The 19,230-nt window shown below is 38.9% G+C and overlaps 1 protein-coding gene across 3 annotated transcripts in view; it reads right to left on the bottom strand.

Annotated features, from left to right (window-relative positions):
• Positions 1 to 361: 361 nt before the first annotated feature.
• st6galnac3 (ST6 (alpha-N-acetyl-neuraminyl-2,3-beta-galactosyl-1,3)-N-acetylgalactosaminide alpha-2,6-sialyltransferase 3) overlaps positions 362 to 19,230 on the bottom strand; it is a 46,372-nt gene continuing 27,503 nt past the window's right edge. For 2 of the 3 annotated variants that reach the window (XM_068340815.1, XM_068340816.1), the window contains exons 4-5: positions 2,376 to 2,483; positions 362 to 1,105 (exon numbers count right to left, since the gene is read on the bottom strand). In XM_068340815.1, the coding sequence (XP_068196916.1) occupies positions 916 to 1,105; positions 2,376 to 2,483 (298 nt within the window). In that variant the 3' untranslated portion in view covers positions 362 to 915. The remainder of the gene's footprint in view (positions 1,106 to 2,375; positions 2,484 to 19,230) is intronic. The other variant, XR_011038838.1, reaches the window with a different exon arrangement.

Here is a 19,230-nt window from a genome sequence, read left to right as displayed (position 1 = left end):
GAATTTTTTTTAAAAAAAACATCAGAATTTTTTTAAAAAATTGATTCTTTTTCTTATCATTGAAAAAAAAATCTGATTCTACAACCCAGATTTTTTTAATCTGATCAGAATCAGATTTTTTTTTTTTACATTTAAAAAAAATTTTATGATTTTTTTTAATCTGAAAAAATTTTTTGGTTGTACAATCAGATTTTTTTTTTTTTTTAAATTTTTTTTTAAAAGAATCACATTTTTAAAAACAAGAATCAGATTTTTTTTTTAAATCTTTTTTTGTGTGTGTTGTGTTCTCCATCTGAAGGGTCTTGTTTATCGTCTCTTTGACAGATGACGGTAAATTGAATCCCCTCCGTCTCGGACCAAATGATGCTTGTTGGTAGATTAATTACAGCCTGGCGATGGAAGACAGACACCCAGAGGAAACAGAGCGGGTTGATGACGCGTCCATGGCAACACGACTTGCCTCCAACTGGGATCCTTGGAAGAAAAAAAAAAAAAAATCGATGTACACGTGGAAACGTGACCCGCTGAGGTCGCTCCGAGTTGATGGATGCTTCAAGTTCTGCTTTTTTTTGCCGTTTTTTTTTTTTTTTTTTAACGTAAATCCATACTTAACTCACAGAGAAGCCCGTGGATCAAATAGTCGATGAAGAACGGCGTGTCGCACAGTTTCTGATTTAACTGTCGACAATCAGGTCACATGTTCGTGTCGTCCTGTTAGGACAAAATGCCCATTGTTTAAAAAAAAGGAGATATCAGCCGTTTGATCAGCAGTTTTTACAGCAGATATGCAAATTGTAAATCATGCAAAAATGTTTGCACACGTTAAGGAACACGCTTCCTGTCGTTTAGCTCGTCCACTGATGACGACGACGGCGCCGCAGACGATGGAGTGTTTCCCTGTCGGTGCAGCCAGCGTCACGACAGCTGCCAGGGGGGGTTGAAGAACTTGATGGCATGAGTTTTGGCCCACTTGGCGAAGACCGACTTCTCCGTGATGAAGCGGTGCCCTCCGTAGGGGGCGCTCTCGTGGAGCTGGTACTCGGCACACTCGTCCCTGCTGCCGGCCTCGTAGTAGTGGTAGGGGACCTTTCTGTAGCCCTCGGTCCTGGAAGGGGGGGGGGGGGACAGATTTCTATTATAACAGGTGAGGAAAAATGTCTTGAAAAGATTATTTTTAAGTATTATAAACTGTTTGTTCACATGATTCCAGCTGCGCGATACAAAATATCTGTACTGAAAACACAAAATACAAAACATGCAGTAAATATATATATATATATATATATATATATATATATATATATATATATATATATTTATTTATTTATTTATTTATTTATTTATTTATTTTTATTTTTAATTTATTTATTTATTTTTTAAAGGTAGCTGTTGTTCCAGGTCAGGCATGAAAAATTGCATCCGAAATTGATTTTCGTTATATTTTCCTTGAGAACAATTTCAGCAAAGAACATTTTGTCAGTTTTTGGATGAAGAACAGTGAACAAGTACAAGGGTCCGTGGTGGTCCGAAGCTTTTCCTAAATCATCATTTTAACTTAAAGTAAAACTAATTATTGAACTCGTAAAGCGAGGACTCGCTGGAACAAGGTTCAGCTGATGAAACGTGTGTCATCTGAAGAACAGCAGCTGCTGCTAGACGTAATGAGACGCGTTCCTAACTCAGAACGCTGACGACATCCCAGATCGAGTGAAGGACAGGAGGAAGGTTGAGCCATCCTGACCTGAATTCCATGAGTTATTATATTTAGAAACCATTAAAAACAAGACAGTTGGTAATAAAAAGCAGATGGAAACCACAGAATAAATTAAATTCTACCGACGGATGGAAAGAAATGGTTTCTTCAGAGGATCGCTTTGCTCAGAATAGAAGATCAGGCATCACAACAGGCAGCCTGTGGGTCCACAGCAAAGAAAGGGTGGGTGGGGGGGGGGGTGTATGGAGAGAGAGAAGGTGTTGCCCATCAACGCTGACATGACAGGAGATGGAGACGCCGCCCTCGGACGGACAGCTTCTTGTTTGTCATCCTTCTTACGGCCTCACAGTCAAATCACTCACCCAGAATTCAGGGAGACGACGGCTGATGGATAGCCAAATAAAACTTAAAGCAAAGGGAGGAATTGGCTTCCAGACACCTGGAGTCATGCAAATTCTGTAGCCTATTAGCAAAGTGTGCAAACCTTCCAGATTTAGGTGCTGGAAATGAATACCAAAAAGGTTTAAATAAATTTTTTTTAAAAGTTACAGATGGATTTGCTGTAAATGTGAAACAGATTTCTGTTTTTAATAGAATTGTGTGGCGGTGTGGAGAGGGTTCAGGGTGGTGGTGGTGGGGGGGTTGGGACTTGGTGTCTCACTTGCAGTAGGTGTCATTTATCATGCCGTAGATGTGAATTTCTTTGCACATGTCCATGGCGAGGATGAGCGTGAACCAGCCGGTGCTGAGGTAGGAGCCGGACTGGATTCTGTAAAGAGACGGAAAGAGAGTTTTATTCTAGGAATAATTTGCAGATTAAAAAATATATATATATTATATGAAAACATTTAGAGATTCCGTGATTTTACAACCTTTACTCTTTACGGTTGTGTACTAGCTGCAGGTTGCTATTGGATACACATCTCAGAAATATAAATGTAAACACACCAGAAGCACAGAACGACAGCCATCAGGCGTACCACCATATGTCTGAGCATTCATAGTTCAACAGGCTGTAAAAACACCTTTATGGGCTTGTGGAACCACTCACCACACGATGTCCCCCGTGGGCGAATCAATAATAACACACACACACACACACACACACACACACACACACACACACACACACACACACACACACACACACACACACACACACACACACACACACACACACACACACACACACACACACACACACTCCTTTCATCGACGTCTCACCTGTGGTTTGTCAGTTATGACCCATCAAGCTTTTAAAAAATGGAAGCCTTGATCATTTTCAAACGCAGAACACTGCTGAGATCTTCACACTGCAGGTTTTTCACTTTTAATGTCAGAAGTGGGTCATTGCACCCCGCACCCCCCCCCCCCTTCAGCAAAGAAAAATACTACAAGGAGCTCTGGACCTCGAATAAAGAGTCAAGAGTAGAACCGATAATGAGAAATAACACGTCAGCGTCAGCGTGGTGTCAGAGTGTCAGGAGACGAGGGTGATTCCTCAACCATCACCGGAATTATAATTATAATAAAGATATCATGAACGTACATTAGATAAACTACCAGGGATCTCACCGTCACCCCCAGGATTGTGTAGGATTTCATATAACCTATAGAATATATGAAAAATTAACCTGAACATTTTTTTTATGTTTTATGTCCTTTTTGTTGATTTTAATAAATTGTTTAAGTGATGGTCACAACATTCAGGACCAAACAAGTTATTTGAGCCTATGTGGGTTTAGTCAGCTGTGATTGAGAGCAGAGTTTGATGCCAGACTGGGTAAAAAAACAACAAATCCATCAATAAAAACCAGGTAAAATAAAAAGGAATTTATAATGAAAATTGCATAAATGAGTAAATGTTGCATGAATTCTAAAACAGTTCTGATAAATAGTTAAATTCATAAACTTCATTGACATTAAACAGGTAAAACAAATTGGGAAAAAATTGGGAAAACTGATCTTTATTCTATTTCTATGACTTCACCTCTTCTGAAATCACTGAGTCTTAATTTCCCTGACATCAGTTCTAAAGTTCTTTATTTTAAAAAAGGCAGAGGACACTGATAAACCTCCACAACATTGCATTCATCAGAATAAACTCTATGGTGTATATGCATCCTGTCGTTCTGAGTAGGACTAAGTCTCCAGCCTGACTGGTCCAGGATCAGCACCTCGGACAGCGCTCCATATAAAGTCCTGCACTTTAAATCTAAATGTTTGCCAACATTTTCCACCAAAGATCCCTGAAAAGTTTCAGAAACACTTAATTTAATTAATTTCCAGTTAATGCTTGCATTTTAATGTACATTTTACCAACAGCTTTGCTTTACCATCACTGACCTTATTAACGCGGACAAAGAGGCGGCGAGCGTAAAAACATCGGCATTGAGATAGGTCAGCGTAAAGTCCCAAAAGAGTGTCTGAAATGCTGCATTTGAGTTTTAAATTTTGACCTTTATTCTACGTGACACCGTACAGCCGGTGGCCGGGGGTTCGTCAGGACGCCAGTGTGTGTGGCGGGTCCTGAGTCACGCTGTGGGACAAACACATTCTGGCTTTATGAATCACAAGTCTACGTTATCAGGATAAAATAAGCTCCAAAGACATTTTAAACTATAAAAGACATTAAGGCTTAAAATGAGATGATAGTAATAATATAGTAATAATAATAATAATAATAATAATAATAATAATAGAGAGTAATAATAACTCATTCTATGGCCTCATGGGGAATTCCATGCAGATTCCACAGGGAAATTATTTCTATCTTGTTGTCAATATTTTTTGTTGTTTTTTTGGGGGGGTGGGCTTCCAGGTGTGAGTCAACAACAACAACAACAACAAGAACAGCAACATGCAAGACGTGATTTGCATAAAACTCCACAAACAAACAAAACGGGTTACAATGAACGCTCTCCTTTTTGTCTCTCCTCTATTCTGTTTGTTCTAAGAGTGCATGAAGCACAGCGGAGGTGTGTGTGTGTGTGTGTGTGTGTGTGTGTTCTGAATACACACAAAACCCAGCGATGTGAAGCGGTCCTGCAGGGTTATGAGGAGGTGTGTTTATTTCTGCTGAACACAATGAAATAATCACAAAATGTACTTTTTTTTCTCCTCCTCGTCTGAATCGCTGCTCTGTTCCTCGCCCACCACCGCTCTCCAGAACTCTCCAGAGCTCTCCAGAGCTCTCTAGAGCTCTCTAGAGCAGCGCAAGAGGGGCTACCCATAAACTCCATATATAATCTGTACATAGTGTGTATGTTTGTTTGTTTTTTACTCTGTTAATGAGACTTCCTTGAAGTTTTAAGCCAAAAAAATAAATTCTTTTTTAAGATGAGACCACAGTGTCCACTGACCTTCTTGGGTCTTGGTAAAATAAATTGTAAATATAAAATTGAATGCGTGAGCTCATGGTGTAACGGCGGTGCGGCTGCTGGAGGTCGTTTCTGATGAGAAGACGATTGAACCCCTGAACCTTTATTGATAACCGTCTCCTCCCGCAGCGACGCCGACGCTCCGCCGACCGAGTCTCAGCTGCTCAGGAAAAAAAACAACAACAACAAACCGCTGAGACGCTTCTGGACTGTCAGAGATCAATGAAATCAGGGGAACGATCTTTTTGACATTCTGTAGGTGCTGCTCTCATTTTCAGATCTGTTCTTTCTGCTCGTTCTGCTCCGACCTCTGTGGCTGATGATTAGCAGGTCATGACCTCCTCCTTGTGGGTCTTAGCTGACAGAATAATGACTTGAATCATTATTTCACTACATGACTGTAAAGAAATGTTACAAAAATAGACTGGATTTGAGCAATTTTAGCATTTTTACACTCACAGCAGACGTGTCCTCGTCGGTGACCGACCGTATGATGCTAAGAGAACGTGGAAAAGAATGGGTTAAGTCATCAAACCGATAACTAAACTCACTGGAATGATGATGGTTGGTAGGGATGGTTACAAAAATATCTCAGAGGTACTTCATAGAACAGTCTTTAAATAGACTGAAGGGGTTAAATGAGTGTTTTCACACTGTAAACGAACTGAACCAACTATTAAAGTTGATCCTAAAGTGTATTTATTTAATCCAGATCTTGTTCTGGGAAGATTTCACTCCTGTAATCTGTTTCGGATCAAACTTAAATCTGAAAGTCAGGACCGAACCAAGTAAAGTAAAACTAAAGCAATACTTTTATTTGCTGTTTATTATATTTGGTTTTCTACGCCGGGCTTAAAGGGAGGTGATGTTAACATTGGTGTACAAAGGAAGAGAAGAACATTTTAGAACTGACACATTATCAATGATACACGGCTCTGAGCCATCAGGGCTGTCAACACATCACTAGTACCCTGCATTATTCATTCTCCATTTGCCACTCCAGCAGTAGGTACAGTCACGGATGCACAAATACAGGCTGACGTAGATATATTCACACACACACATCATGTTTTTTAGGCCGGACAGCAGCAGATTCAAATAGAATTCAAAAAGAGAATTCTCGTCTTTTTTAACTCCCTAACGCTGAGACCAGTGAGGTAGGAGTGATTGGAACTGGCACGCTACGACTCTGCAACGCTGCCGGCAAATGAGAAATGAAGAGCGTTGGAGAAATGAAGTCAGACACTCTGAGCAGGGTCTAAGTAAATAATCCTGAGTCTGCCTGAGCCGGAGCTCTTTGTGCTTTACCTGCTGAACGCCAGAGGCTGAAGTGAGAGGAGAGCGGCTGGGGATCAGCGCGGCGCTCCTCCACCTCCTAACTGTGTTCAATAAGTCGCAGTTGACATTCAAAGCAAAGGGGGGAGCCAGAAGAAAAAAAATCTGCACTGACAGGCCGCTTTTAATGGAAACGTGCTTTACGATGCCTCTGGAAGCTGCACAAATGTGATATGACACCTGTCAGAAACACTTAGTGGGATGGAACTCGTCTCTATTGTGAGACGCTGAATCCAGAGTCTGTAAAGAAGAAGGTCAGAAAGGTCAGGTTATCATATAGATGTTCATGTCTCTACTCACAGAATGTTCTACTTATAAACGCCTCAACAGGAAAATATTGCCTCTAGTTACGAAACAAATTTCGAGTTATGAAAGGTAAAAATACAGTATGGGCTGATACTCGCAGCTCCCACAGGTTCCTGAACGCAACATTCTCATAGCTGCTCTGCCATTGGCTATTACCTAGCATCCTGGCATCCCATTGGCTCAGAGGGACCTCTGTGTGTAACTAGATAGGTGTCTATGCAGCGTCCTCGACATTCGGCCCTCGACCCACGAGGTGTTCTGATAGTTTTACGTAAATATATTAACTTTTAGAATATTCACTATGGACCCCAAGAAAGGGACGGAGAAAAGAGGAAAAGAAAAGACGAAGAAGAGAGTTTTTTTGTCCGTACAAACAAATCAAGAGATGATAGAAAAGCCTGAAAAAGGGATGCGTTTAGTTGATCTCACCAAAGAATATGTCCGTAATGCATCTACAATCACCACGTTATTAAAACAAGAGGAAGTTTAAGGAGTTTAAGGCGTCGCGTGGGTGGTTGGAGAAGTTCAGAGGGAGGACTGAATTCATGGGGGGGCAAGAGGGCATGAACCAAAGAGGGCAAAAAACAATGAGGACAGCAGTAAAAGGTAAATGACCGTCATTTTGTTCTTTATTTTCTACATTATGCACAACTCTCATTTATTGTGTAATAATCTAATCGTAACATGTATTTGTTACATGTTTTGATGCATTTTTATGCTTTATAAAACATTTATGTCTGAATTTTGGGGGGCTTGGAACGGATTAGGGCATTTGCATGGACAACGTCTCTACTTAAGAAATTTTCTACGTACAAAACTTCTTCCAGAACCAATTAATTCTGTAAAGGTACCACTGTACTTCTAATGATTCTTTAAATCTTTAAATATATTTGACACACACACCTCAGTTCTATTCATTTCCTTCTGTTCCATTGGTTTCATTCTTTAGGCTCTGCTTCACAGTCAAACACACTAATTAAAAAGGTAACGAGTCGGCGGTTTTGAGGGATCACACGTATCCAAAAGAAAAAACAAAACCTGAACTTTTCGATCAGATTCAGATTAGTTTTAAAACTCTGATTTTTTTTTTTTTTTCCAGAACATTTTTGACTTGCAAATCAGCAACACAACGCGTACGCTATTCCCTCAACCCTATAATTAATTTCATTTACCTGCTCTTTGGAGCAGTAAAAACATTTTAAACTCGGATTTCACGCGGCTGCAGAGAATTCTGAAACACGGTTTGAATTTGTCGTATAAAGAAAAGAAACATTTGTGCTGTTCTTCATGTTTAACCAGAAGACACAGAGGAGAAACACAATGTGACCAAATCTGGTATCCTTCCTCTCTTCTGAGGGGATTGTGGGTATATAATTAACTATGTAATATAATTATAGTGTTAGTTTTTTCTTTTTTTCTCCTATGCCTTACAGAAATTACTAATTGAGTACAGCTTCATTCGCATTATTGCTTTAGGATTCAGGAAACAAACTCTTCTCTGTTTAAACGATCCCAAACTCTACAATTGCTTCTGTCTCTCCTCACAAATGTGATTTTCTTCTCCTTGCAGGATGAAGCCTGATGGGAATGGCTTTTTTTTTTTAAATTGATTGTAGATTCTGCCACCAGACAAATCGCTGTATTTGCCCGTGGATCAGTCGTCGACGGAGGACGACGCGCCGTGACTTCCAAAAATGTAAAACTCTTGACGCAGCTGAACAGCCGCTGGGGACGACGTGGTGAGAAATTCCTAGCGGGGCTGCAAGGGTGAAAACGGGTCCCTTTCCTAACACTTCTCTTTAACGGACCCGAAAGCGAGCTGCAATTTATTTTAATGATGGGAATGAACAATGTAGGCTTGCTGAAGCATTTCTTAACTCCGCTGGGAGGCACCGTGAAGCATCGGGGGTGACCTACACAACGTTACGAAAAACAATTTGCTATTTTAAAGTCTTGTTTTGTGGACAGAGATATTCATAACCAGAACAGGAAGTCGGCCCTGGAGGACAGGAAGCAGAGACATCTTGGGATGATGTCGCATCACGACAATTTCCACTCCATTGACATGAAACTATAAATCCATCTACTTTATACTCACTATATGTTAGTGTGACGTTTACGTCATATATTTTAAATGACTTCAACCTTGTGATTATCTGGCTACCGGCTTTTGTCCAGTGGAAACTATTTTAAAAACCACAGGATGGATTACCATGGTAATTTTTTCTTTTACAAATGGACCACAGCAGCAAATCCATTTCCTTTTCACATTTCCATGACATTGATTACTGGTTTTAAATGATATCCTGACAAGTATTGAACAATCAATCCTGGAGGTGAAATGATCAATTTGTCCAAATCCTTTGCAAATATATTCCCCAAAATCCTAAGCTTTTGTTTCCAGCACTGCCACAGCATGCTATCATGTAGAATGATAATGAACACGTGGAATAGGATAATGAACATCATAACTACATGGATATTAGTACTCTGCCATTAACGTCATCATACTATTGTTCTGACATGTTGGAAGTAAATAAATCTCAACAATCAGTTCATCAAAGTGACAAAATAAAATTAATTAAAATTAAATAAATTAAATAAATAACAAATTATTATTATTATTATTATTAATAATAATAATAATAATAATAATAATAATAATAATAATAAAATAAAATTCAGAAATGGAAAGAGAAATAAATGAACAAATCAGGTATGTTCACGTCCCTCACAGCTCAGGACACATTACTGTTAAACCATCACCTTGTTGCTGGCATTTCATTCATTTCTCCTGCTACATGTGTCTCACAACCAACAAAAAAAAATCTTAAAATTCATCATTTTAATCATTTCATCTGCCTCAGTCTCAGCGGGGTCATCAGCCGTCACCACCACCTCCAGTATCTGGACCCAGTGGAGGATTATTTTGCCACTGGTCAGAGCAGATAACTAGTCTACTGTGACATGAATGTATTATAATTCTAGCAACGGCTCTGCCCTATTAATTTACTTTTCCAACATGTAAAAAAATTGTCCATCAAAATAATTTTTTGTTTTTTTCTATTATATTCTTGAATCCTTGAAAACTTTATACAAAGCATTTGCTAACATTTTGCCACAAGGCTACACAATCCAGCAGAGAAAAGGCATTTATGCTTAGTGAAAAAAATTCACTGGCAACAAGGTCCTCTGCTGTTACACTCAAAAATACTGACACTGATTTCAGGGTCACGGCTGCAGATTCTGTGTTTGGACTCAATGTTCGTTTATTTTATTTTAGTTTTCTCTGTTGGTACAATCTGTACATATTTTAAAAAACTGCTATTATTCATACACACTGTGTCCTTTTCTATACATTTACAGATGGAAATCTGCGGGAAAAGGCTTCTGATGATGTAAGCATTCAAATAAAAGTTAAATCAACTACACACACACACGCGCGGTTTTTTAAAAATATACTCACATGGAACATTTGCATGTGTGTGTGTGTGTGTGTGTGTGTGTGTGTGTGTGTGTGTGTTGTTTGTGTTACATGTTATTGCAAATTATGTGGACTTCAATGGTTTCCCTAAGAACCCACAGTAACGCCATTAACTCCACAATACACAGCACTCACAAGTGACACAAGAACAGATGTGCTAAATAAATTATGTGTGTAGACAAAGCACTGCAGGAGCAGTCATTTTAATCTAATTTACACAATGTTGTATGACATCTTTTTTATCTGTTAAAAGCCTCAAAACGGAGCAGCTGCTGTGTTCCTCACAGTGCACACACACACAGCACACACACACACACACACTACACACACACACACACACACACACAGTCAGTACACACTGTACAGTACATCTACTGCTATCCTCCAGGAGTTAGATCACCTCTGAACACTATTTAACTGTCACTGTCCATTTGTCACAATCACTTTAACAAATGACTGTTTTTTCTTTGAGTGTAAAAAAAAATCCAACATAAACATCAAAACCAGCAGTGATGTGAATATCTTGACATAATCTTCATACATGTATATAGTGATGTATTCCTTTATTTTTTGACATTTGTATTTAAGCTATTGCCCTGACAACAATAAAATGTACAGTTTAATTTGAATCAATGTAAACACACTGTAAAAAGTGAGCATTTGTTCTCACTTCATGGAAAGGAGAATAAAAAGGAAAGGACGTTAAAGACAAACGCAATACAGAAAAGAAAGAAATCGACAAATAATTTCATTCTGTTTCATTTTTGGCTGAATTAAATTTTTCCTTTCACTTATTCCCAATGCAGAAATACTGTGAAAGGATCACTTAAACACTTGCAATTAAGAAAGTGGCTAAAAAAAACCCAGAAAGCTACAACAGACCATTGTTAAAATGTTAGCTTAAGTGTAAGTGTTTGCATCCAGAATTCTAATCACGACCATTAAAAACATATTTTCTGCAGCACTTTCTGAAGTCAGTCTATTACAGGAGAGTATTATAATTTTTTTTTGGGGAAAAAAGCATTCAATTTGAACATGATGCACACACACTTAGCCACTTATGGAATAAAAACACTCTCCTCCACCCACAACATTGTGGTGTTTGATAAAACATCTCAGGCTTCATCCTTTCAGCTCTGCTTTAAGTAAAAAAAACAAAACAGCTACATGTTAGTGATTTAAAATGACCTATTCACTTATGTTAGAGTTCATGTAAGTTTGTCGGTTCTAATTCTTCACTAAATCGTCTTCATTAAGTTTTAAAGATAAAGATAAGATAAAGATAAAGATAAAAGACCTTTATTGTCCCACAGTGGGGAAATTTGTGCGATCGTGGCAGCAGGGGGGGGGGGTCAAACATAAATAGTTAAATAATATACATACATATTAACATCTGCAACATATGAAATTTACATATTCACATATTGGAAACATATTAACATATATCATATTATCCAAATGTACATTATATTTACACACCAAAAAAAGAATATACATATATATAAATGATAAGGTTAGATATTCTTTTGCACAATCAAATGATTTGCAGTGGTTCGCAATGAGAGACTTTAATATAATGGATCATTTCTACATTTTTATTTAGAATTTTTCAGGTTGTATTATAAATTGTTCTCTTTTTTCCAGTTTCCCTTGTATTGCCTTTGTTCGCAAAAAAAAGAAAAAAAGAAAAAAAAGAAAATCCCAACACAGATGGTTCGATTGCTTTCATTTTCCCATCCTCTGAAATGTAAAATACTATTTTCTGGGGGATTAGTCATTTGCACTGTAGTCCTTTAGGCTTGACAATATTGGATTTGAGTCTGCTGGGGATCTCTTTAATATATAGTCAGAGCTGTTTCAGAATTATCTCTCTCTCCCCCAAGACTCCTTTTTCTTATTTCCTACTCACACTCAGTCTCTGCTCCTCTGTGTTTTTATCACCTCCATCCACAATTTCCCTGCCTGAACTTTTCAACTCTCCTTGTTTCTCCCCTCTCACTCTATTCACCCCCCCCCCCAGTCGCTCTCTTTGTTCTGACGCTGTGCTCCCCATCTCCCCCCTCTCCAGAGTTAACAACCTTGATGTCCTCCTAAAGCAAACCTCCATAGGAGTGAAGTGAGAGGATGGCGGACAGAAAAAAAGCAACAGGAAGTCCTGATGTCCCTCCAAACAACCAGCAGCCGTGACATTTTGAAGAGTAAAGCCGTCGATGAATATCTAATCCCGGATTGAGTGAGTTTACTGCTCCCGGAGTCGAAACTCGCTCCATTTTAGTGACGATGACGATGAGGAAGGAGAGGCCTGAGGTCTCCGGGGAAACCATCACGCGAGGAAGAGTGTCCCATAAAAACGTCAGAGCGTCGTCGTCTGTTGCTGATGATACATGCTCCCATGTTCAGCTGTCGTTATCGCCCCCCCCCCCCCCCAGACCACAAAGCCCAACATGTACAGTGGAATATGAAACAATGATTTAAAAAATGTTTTAAAGCAGTCTCTAACGAAAAACACGATTGATGGATGTCGAGAAAATCAAGGAGCAGTGGAAGGAGCAGGAAGGTTCTACTCACGGTGACTAAAAGCCCCACCAGTATCTCTAGTCTGTGACACCCAGAGGACGCTGAGAAACAGCCGCCACCCCAGACGCAGCATCCTCACCCCGGCGCCATCTGCACCAGAATGCATCAAGATCGGCAGCATCGACGCGAAGTGACAGAGCAGCTTCACTCCTCAAGATCCCAGACTCAGCGACTGAGCCGAGGGAGGTCTTACTTCATTATCTGCTTGTTTGTTTGTTTGTTTTTTGTGTGTTTTTTGTGTTTGTGTCTTTGTTCGTTTGTGTCTTTGTTTTTTGTGTGTTTGTTTTTTTGTGTGTTTGTTTTTTGTTTGTATGTTTCTTTTTTTGTGTTTTTTTGTTTTTTGTGTGTTTGTTTTTTGTATGTTTGTGTGTTTTTTGTGTGTTTGTTTTTTGTGTGTATTTTTGTTTTTTGTGTTTGTTTTTTGTGTGTTTGTTTTTTGTGTTTGTTTTTTGTGTGTGTGTGTGTGTGTGTGTGTTTGTTTGTCTGTTTGTTTGTTTGTCTGTTTGGTTTTTTTGTGTTTGTTTTTTGTGTGTTTGTTAGTTAGTTAGTTGGTGTGATTAAAACATCAGACAAAACAATTGTTTTCTGGAAAACAAGATCATCTAATCCTGAAGTGGACAAAGTCAGGTTTTCCATGACGTCACTGCACCAAAATAGTCTCACAATAGTTTGATTAAACCTGAATTAAACCTCATAAAATGAGGAATCACATGGGAATCATTGATAGTTCATACTTTGTAAGAGCCATATTTGTTAAATTTGTTTTAATAAATATAAATCATTTACTTCGTCTGGATTGTATGTCGGGATCCTCATGAGGCAGGTTTAGTAAGAAATGCCACTTCTTAGTCAGTATTTTAAAAAAACGTGGTTATTTATTCAGGATCTAGTTCGATTAATTTGAAAGATCTGTCGTATTTAACATCCGATTAAATATTAGTCACTTTAAAAAGTCAACATGCTGTGAACTGCAGCGCAGAAATAACACGTGATCACATCCGTTTGTTTTCAGGAACGTGTCACAAACTGAACAGCGAGGAGGCCATTACTGAACTTTGAGGGTTAAACATCTTTGTAGCTGAGGCACTTTGGATATCTTGTGTCGTAGCAACCAAGGCAATTATTTGTGTTCCAAGCACCTAATTTTACACCTTTTTTATTCTTCTAAATACTGAGTGAAACAGGAGCAGCACAAGGTAGAGAAGCTGCAGCTCCAGATGAAGGAAGTCTGACACGACCAGGATTTTGTATTTGTTGTATTTGTCCCTTTCTCAATTGTGATTGGACACCTGAGCAAGAAGTGACAAGAGATGAATTTAGTATTTCATCCAAAAATTTGAATATTTTTCAACTCTTGGTGCAGAAAAAACACGTGGGCCACATAAAATGATGTGGAGGGCCACATTTGGCCCCCGGGTCTTGAGTTTGACACGTGTGCTCTAATGGGTTCATTGGTCATTATGTATCAAATTCTTGATGATGCACTACCTTCCATAATAATATAGTAAGTAATAATATCCACATTTTTATATAGTACTACAGAGTGATTCTAAGTTACATAGTAAACTGTGTACCCTCCACATCTCCCTCTCGTTCGGACAAACAAACAAACATCCTCATGTCCTAGCAGATGGTACAACTGGTGAAATCCAAAAAGCAGCATATTCCTCCCTGAGTGCGGGGCTCCTTTGTGCCCCCCCACCCCCCCACCCTCCTGACGTCCACGTCGCTCACAGCGAGGGGCTTCCACTGATCTCCTCATCTCCTCCTGGCAACCAGCACTTAAATAATTCTCTCAGTGCAAACCGAAGCATCTGATGCTTTTATGCCGACCGCCACCCCGGCAGTTTTCTCTCATTAATTTCACAGCACTCCGATGAGTCCGAGGGAAAGACTTGGGGGGGGGTGGGGGACGCCCCCCCCCCCCCTTAATCTGCTTTTTTTGTTTGTTTGCTTCTTTTTAGGTCTGAGCTGCTTTGTTTTACAGGCAACATTTGTTTTTCTGTGTTGGAGAAACAAGCAAACAAACGTGGACGTCTGACTGTGGCTCCTTCTTGTATCAAACTCTATGATGTATTAATTGCTAAAAACTCAGAAAACAGAGCCATTCGATGTGAGATTTTAAAAAAAAAACATTTAAAAGCTACAGAAAATGTAGAAAATAATTATTTTTTGGCTCTAAATCAGAAGCAAAATGCATGAATAAAAACATAATTATTCCAATAAGAATAAAAAACAAGCAATAAAGATGCTGCTGTCTGTCCAGTCTTTAGTGTGTGTGTGTGTGTGTGTGTGTGTGTGTGTGTGTGTGTGTGTGTGTGTGTGTGTGTGTGTGTGTGTGTGTGTGTGTGTGTGTGTGTGTGTGTGTGTGTGTGTGTGTGTGTGTGTGTGTGTGTGTGTGTGTGTGTTAAGTCATTGGTGAAATGACATGAAGAGGAGGCAGAGAGAGGCGGGGCTTAAATGGCGACTCTGGCTCCGCCCCCAGGAATCCATCACATTAATATAGGAACCTCATATCATGCTGTAACGAGAAAATACGTCATTATACACGATGTTCTTAACTTTCTCTCACATCCAGGAAGTAGATAAGATGTTTTTGCAACAGGAAAAAGTTAATTTAATTATATTGTGTCCATTTATTTTTTATAATGAGGCTCAAAATACTCCACTTGAATCCCTCAGAAGGGAATTAAAGTCAAAAGTCTTTCATCTGAATTGTTTCAGACCATTCCCACCCACAGTCCCACTCCTGGGCAGACATTACAGACTGATTGTATAACCTTGCTTCTCTTTCAACAGTCTAAAGCAGATTAATCAACTGGAGCTCAGCGATGAATGAAAATATGTCACACACACACACACACACACACACACACACACACAGCCAGCATATTTTCTGTTACATTTCAGAGCATTTAGCTGATGTGATAATCCTCAGCGGGGCCCAAACGAATGGGGCGGCTAATTCCCACCGATTTTTCTATTTTAATAAGCAATCGCTCCTGATTTTGTTCCAGAACTGTGTGTATTTTCAGTAGCAGAAAACTTTGATAACACCATGGGACGTTTAAATCTCTCTGTAAAACCCATGTGAGTGATTTAATTAAAAAAAAAGATTATGTGTTCTTGAAAGGCAGACGGGCCACATGGACGCTGCAATAACTACACAACTAAATTAAGAAGGAATAGAAAAGGGAGACTCACATAAGCATAAATATATAGTTTAAAAATAATGAAAATAAAATAGAAATATGATAATCTAATCCTCAAAATACTACTACTTTTAGTACATTAAGATTTGCTCAAACACAAAGTGAAGCTGAGGCTGATTACCTTTAAAATATATTTCTTCTGAAATCATTTCATTGCTAAAATTTATATTTCGATCTGATGCTGAAGGAAAGATTAAGACATCAAGTCGGTGGAATTAAACTTCTAGAAAACCCGAGCGTCATATCTCACCTTTTAGAAACGTTTCTCTCAACAAACGGGCGCCGCTTTCCAAAAGGGCGACGCTTTTCTGAGGCTGGAAATCTTTTCAAAGTCCGTCTGCAGCAGTTTAATAAAATAGCAGCCATGCTGTCCAGTATCCAGCATGCACTTAAAAGCTACAACTTTGAAAGCCTAGTGTAGTTTACAAGGTTATAACCAATCATAAACGGAGGAAGTGTTGCACTCAGAGCAGCTTTACAGCCGCGGTATATCCAGCTGTCACCTGTCAACAAGCCTTCTACTTTATTTGTGTATTTATTTTGGGAGGTGGGCGCACTGTAAAAGGTTATGAAAGGCAATTTGTTTTCCATTTATCATGTCTTTGACTTCAGAGTTCAAACACAACGCTGACATTACAACCACTTTACAACCTGTAGTTTAAGAAATACATTCAACCCCCACCAGTCAGGATGTTTTTTCAGCATTCTGTATTAATACTGTGATCACGTTTTCTTGTGTTTAATAGTATCTCAGAAAGGATAGCATTCGACTGTTTGTTAACTTCAAGGCAAAATACTAGAGCCACAGTTCATCTGTGGTTCAAGTCTCTTGACTCACTAAAACAAGTTTATTCTGAGTAAATAAATAAATAATAAATAACACACGATGTACCACGTTTCCTCACAAAATGTGTTTTTCTTTGACATTGAGAAGATTACGATTGGTCAAGGCAAAAGTGAAGAAAATAATCAACCAACCAAAACTTGATCAATAACTAAGTAATAACACAAGGCTGCAGGTGTATAATTCAGATTAACATGTGGTACTGAATTTATATTAATAAAGTTGAGTTTGGCAAAAGTTCATCAGAGAACAGCTCAACAGATCCCTGATTCCAGAGTTCTATGACTGTTAGTTTGATTTTTCTATATAACAAACAGAAGGGGTTAGTCATCCTGAGGCGGTCTGAAAGCTCTGTGGCTGAGAGCTCTGTGGCTGAAAGCTCTGTGGCTGAGAGCTCTGTGGCTGAGAGCTCTGTGGCTGAGAGCTCTGTTGTCCAACTGAGTCCAGAGAATTTAAAGCCAAGGATTGGTGAACAGGTGAGGACCAACCTAAGATCAGGATGGAGACCCCGACTTACACTCATGACTGATTGATATGAGGACCAATTATCAATTAATTTCACTATTGATTCAGAACACCCTACTGATTTGACCTCAGACCTAAAAGAGCTCACAATATGGAGTAATCTCACGTAAAAACCCAATTACCTGTTCTTAAACCACACCGGCTCCCGCTCTTCCATTATGTCATGTGTTATTACCCTTTATAAGAAGAAACCCTCGGCCCCTCCCCAGGTTTTCCCAGCAGGCAACGCTTCACACCGACCTGATGATACATTTACACGTTGATCACAACACAAGATGAAGATGGTAAATGATGCGGAGCACAAATCAGAAACCTGAGAGGTGTGAAAGGCTGAATAATGAAGTGATTACTCTTCCTTTCTCATGTATTACATTCACTAATTCAAAAAGTGACGTCTCTTACATATTTATTTTTCATGCCAGAGATATTCAACGCAGACAAAACGCCATCAATCTGTGTATTTATCTCTCTAAAGAACTTTGGTGCATTCATTCACACAGTCGCACAGGTCATACAGTTCTGATGAGAGTGTCGCTGACTTTCAAATGAAATAAGCTATTGATTCCTCTTTATTGATTATCAATGCCAAGAAGATGTTCACTCATTTATGTTGGTATGTCGGATTGTTTGGGTAACAGGATTATACAATGACGAGATTCATCAAGGCAAGATCCAGATGGAGAACCAGGTTCACTAAAGAAACTGATTTTTATTACTCATAAATGATTCTATTGAAATGAATTGAATTATTGAATCTCATAATAACAGCAAAGTCATCGTAAGAAATATTTTACACAATAAGTTCATTCTAATCACATTTCTGACAGATGAACATTACAACTCTATTTTGCAGAGTGAATATTCTTATAATATTCTGAGCTGTGCTGAAAGCTGAACACAAAGTAAATCATTTAATTCCACACAATGCACAAAAGAATAAAAAATAAATGAAATAAAAAATGACTCTGGAAACCTTGCACTGGGATTCATGTGTCAAAAAGGAAATGTGAAGCAGCAGTCGGCATCGCTACGTTCCAATCAGCGACCTGTTGCTGATTGGAACGTAGCCTGAAAGCCTGCATTCGTAGAGCTAACAAATGATCGACTAAATAAGAGCAGAAATGGAGTTACTTTAAATTACTTTGGAGCTTTCTGTCACTCTCTCTCTGCTTCTCTCTCTTTTCCTTGCCTTGTCTCTATCCTGAGTATATTTATTTTCCCACCCAACCGGTGAAGGTGGATGACCGCCTTTCCAGAGTCTGGGTCCTGTCCGGAGTTTCTTCCTCAATGAGAAAGTTTTTACCCACCACCTTTTCTTTAACTCCTCTCTCAAACCATCTGTCATCCTGGGTAAATATCTACCTCTAAACAGATAAAACAGCCTCAGAACCTTGACCTGGATGACTGAGAACCTACACACACCTACACACACACCGGATCTCCTAATGGGCTGGGATGCTCTGTTTGGGATCTATGTGTCTGACAGGTTTACCAGCAGTATTTAATGATTTAATGCTGCTGCTTGCTTTTCACACCGCGTCGTGAAACTATATACATCTTGACTAATTCATATCACGCTGAGTTTATAACACAACACTGACAGGATGCATAAAGTATGACTGTTATGGTTGCGCTAACTCTTCTTTCAATGAGGACAGTCCTGCGTTATCCATCTTTGTCTTGTTCAATAAACAATTACAACGAATGATTGAAGTTATTCATTAGTATTTTTCTAATATTTTTAAAATATAACATTGTGACAATGAAAGAACTGGAGCTGATGTTTGTTCTGTGTGATTTTAGTCCACACAATGTGGAGAATGAACAGAATTTCTGACTATTATTGGATATTC

This window comes from Antennarius striatus, chromosome 18, assembly GCF_040054535.1.
Source record: "Antennarius striatus isolate MH-2024 chromosome 18, ASM4005453v1, whole genome shotgun sequence".
Classification (NCBI taxonomy): Eukaryota; Metazoa; Chordata; class Actinopteri; order Lophiiformes; family Antennariidae; genus Antennarius; species Antennarius striatus.
This window is presented reverse-complemented; position numbering and strand designations above follow the sequence as displayed.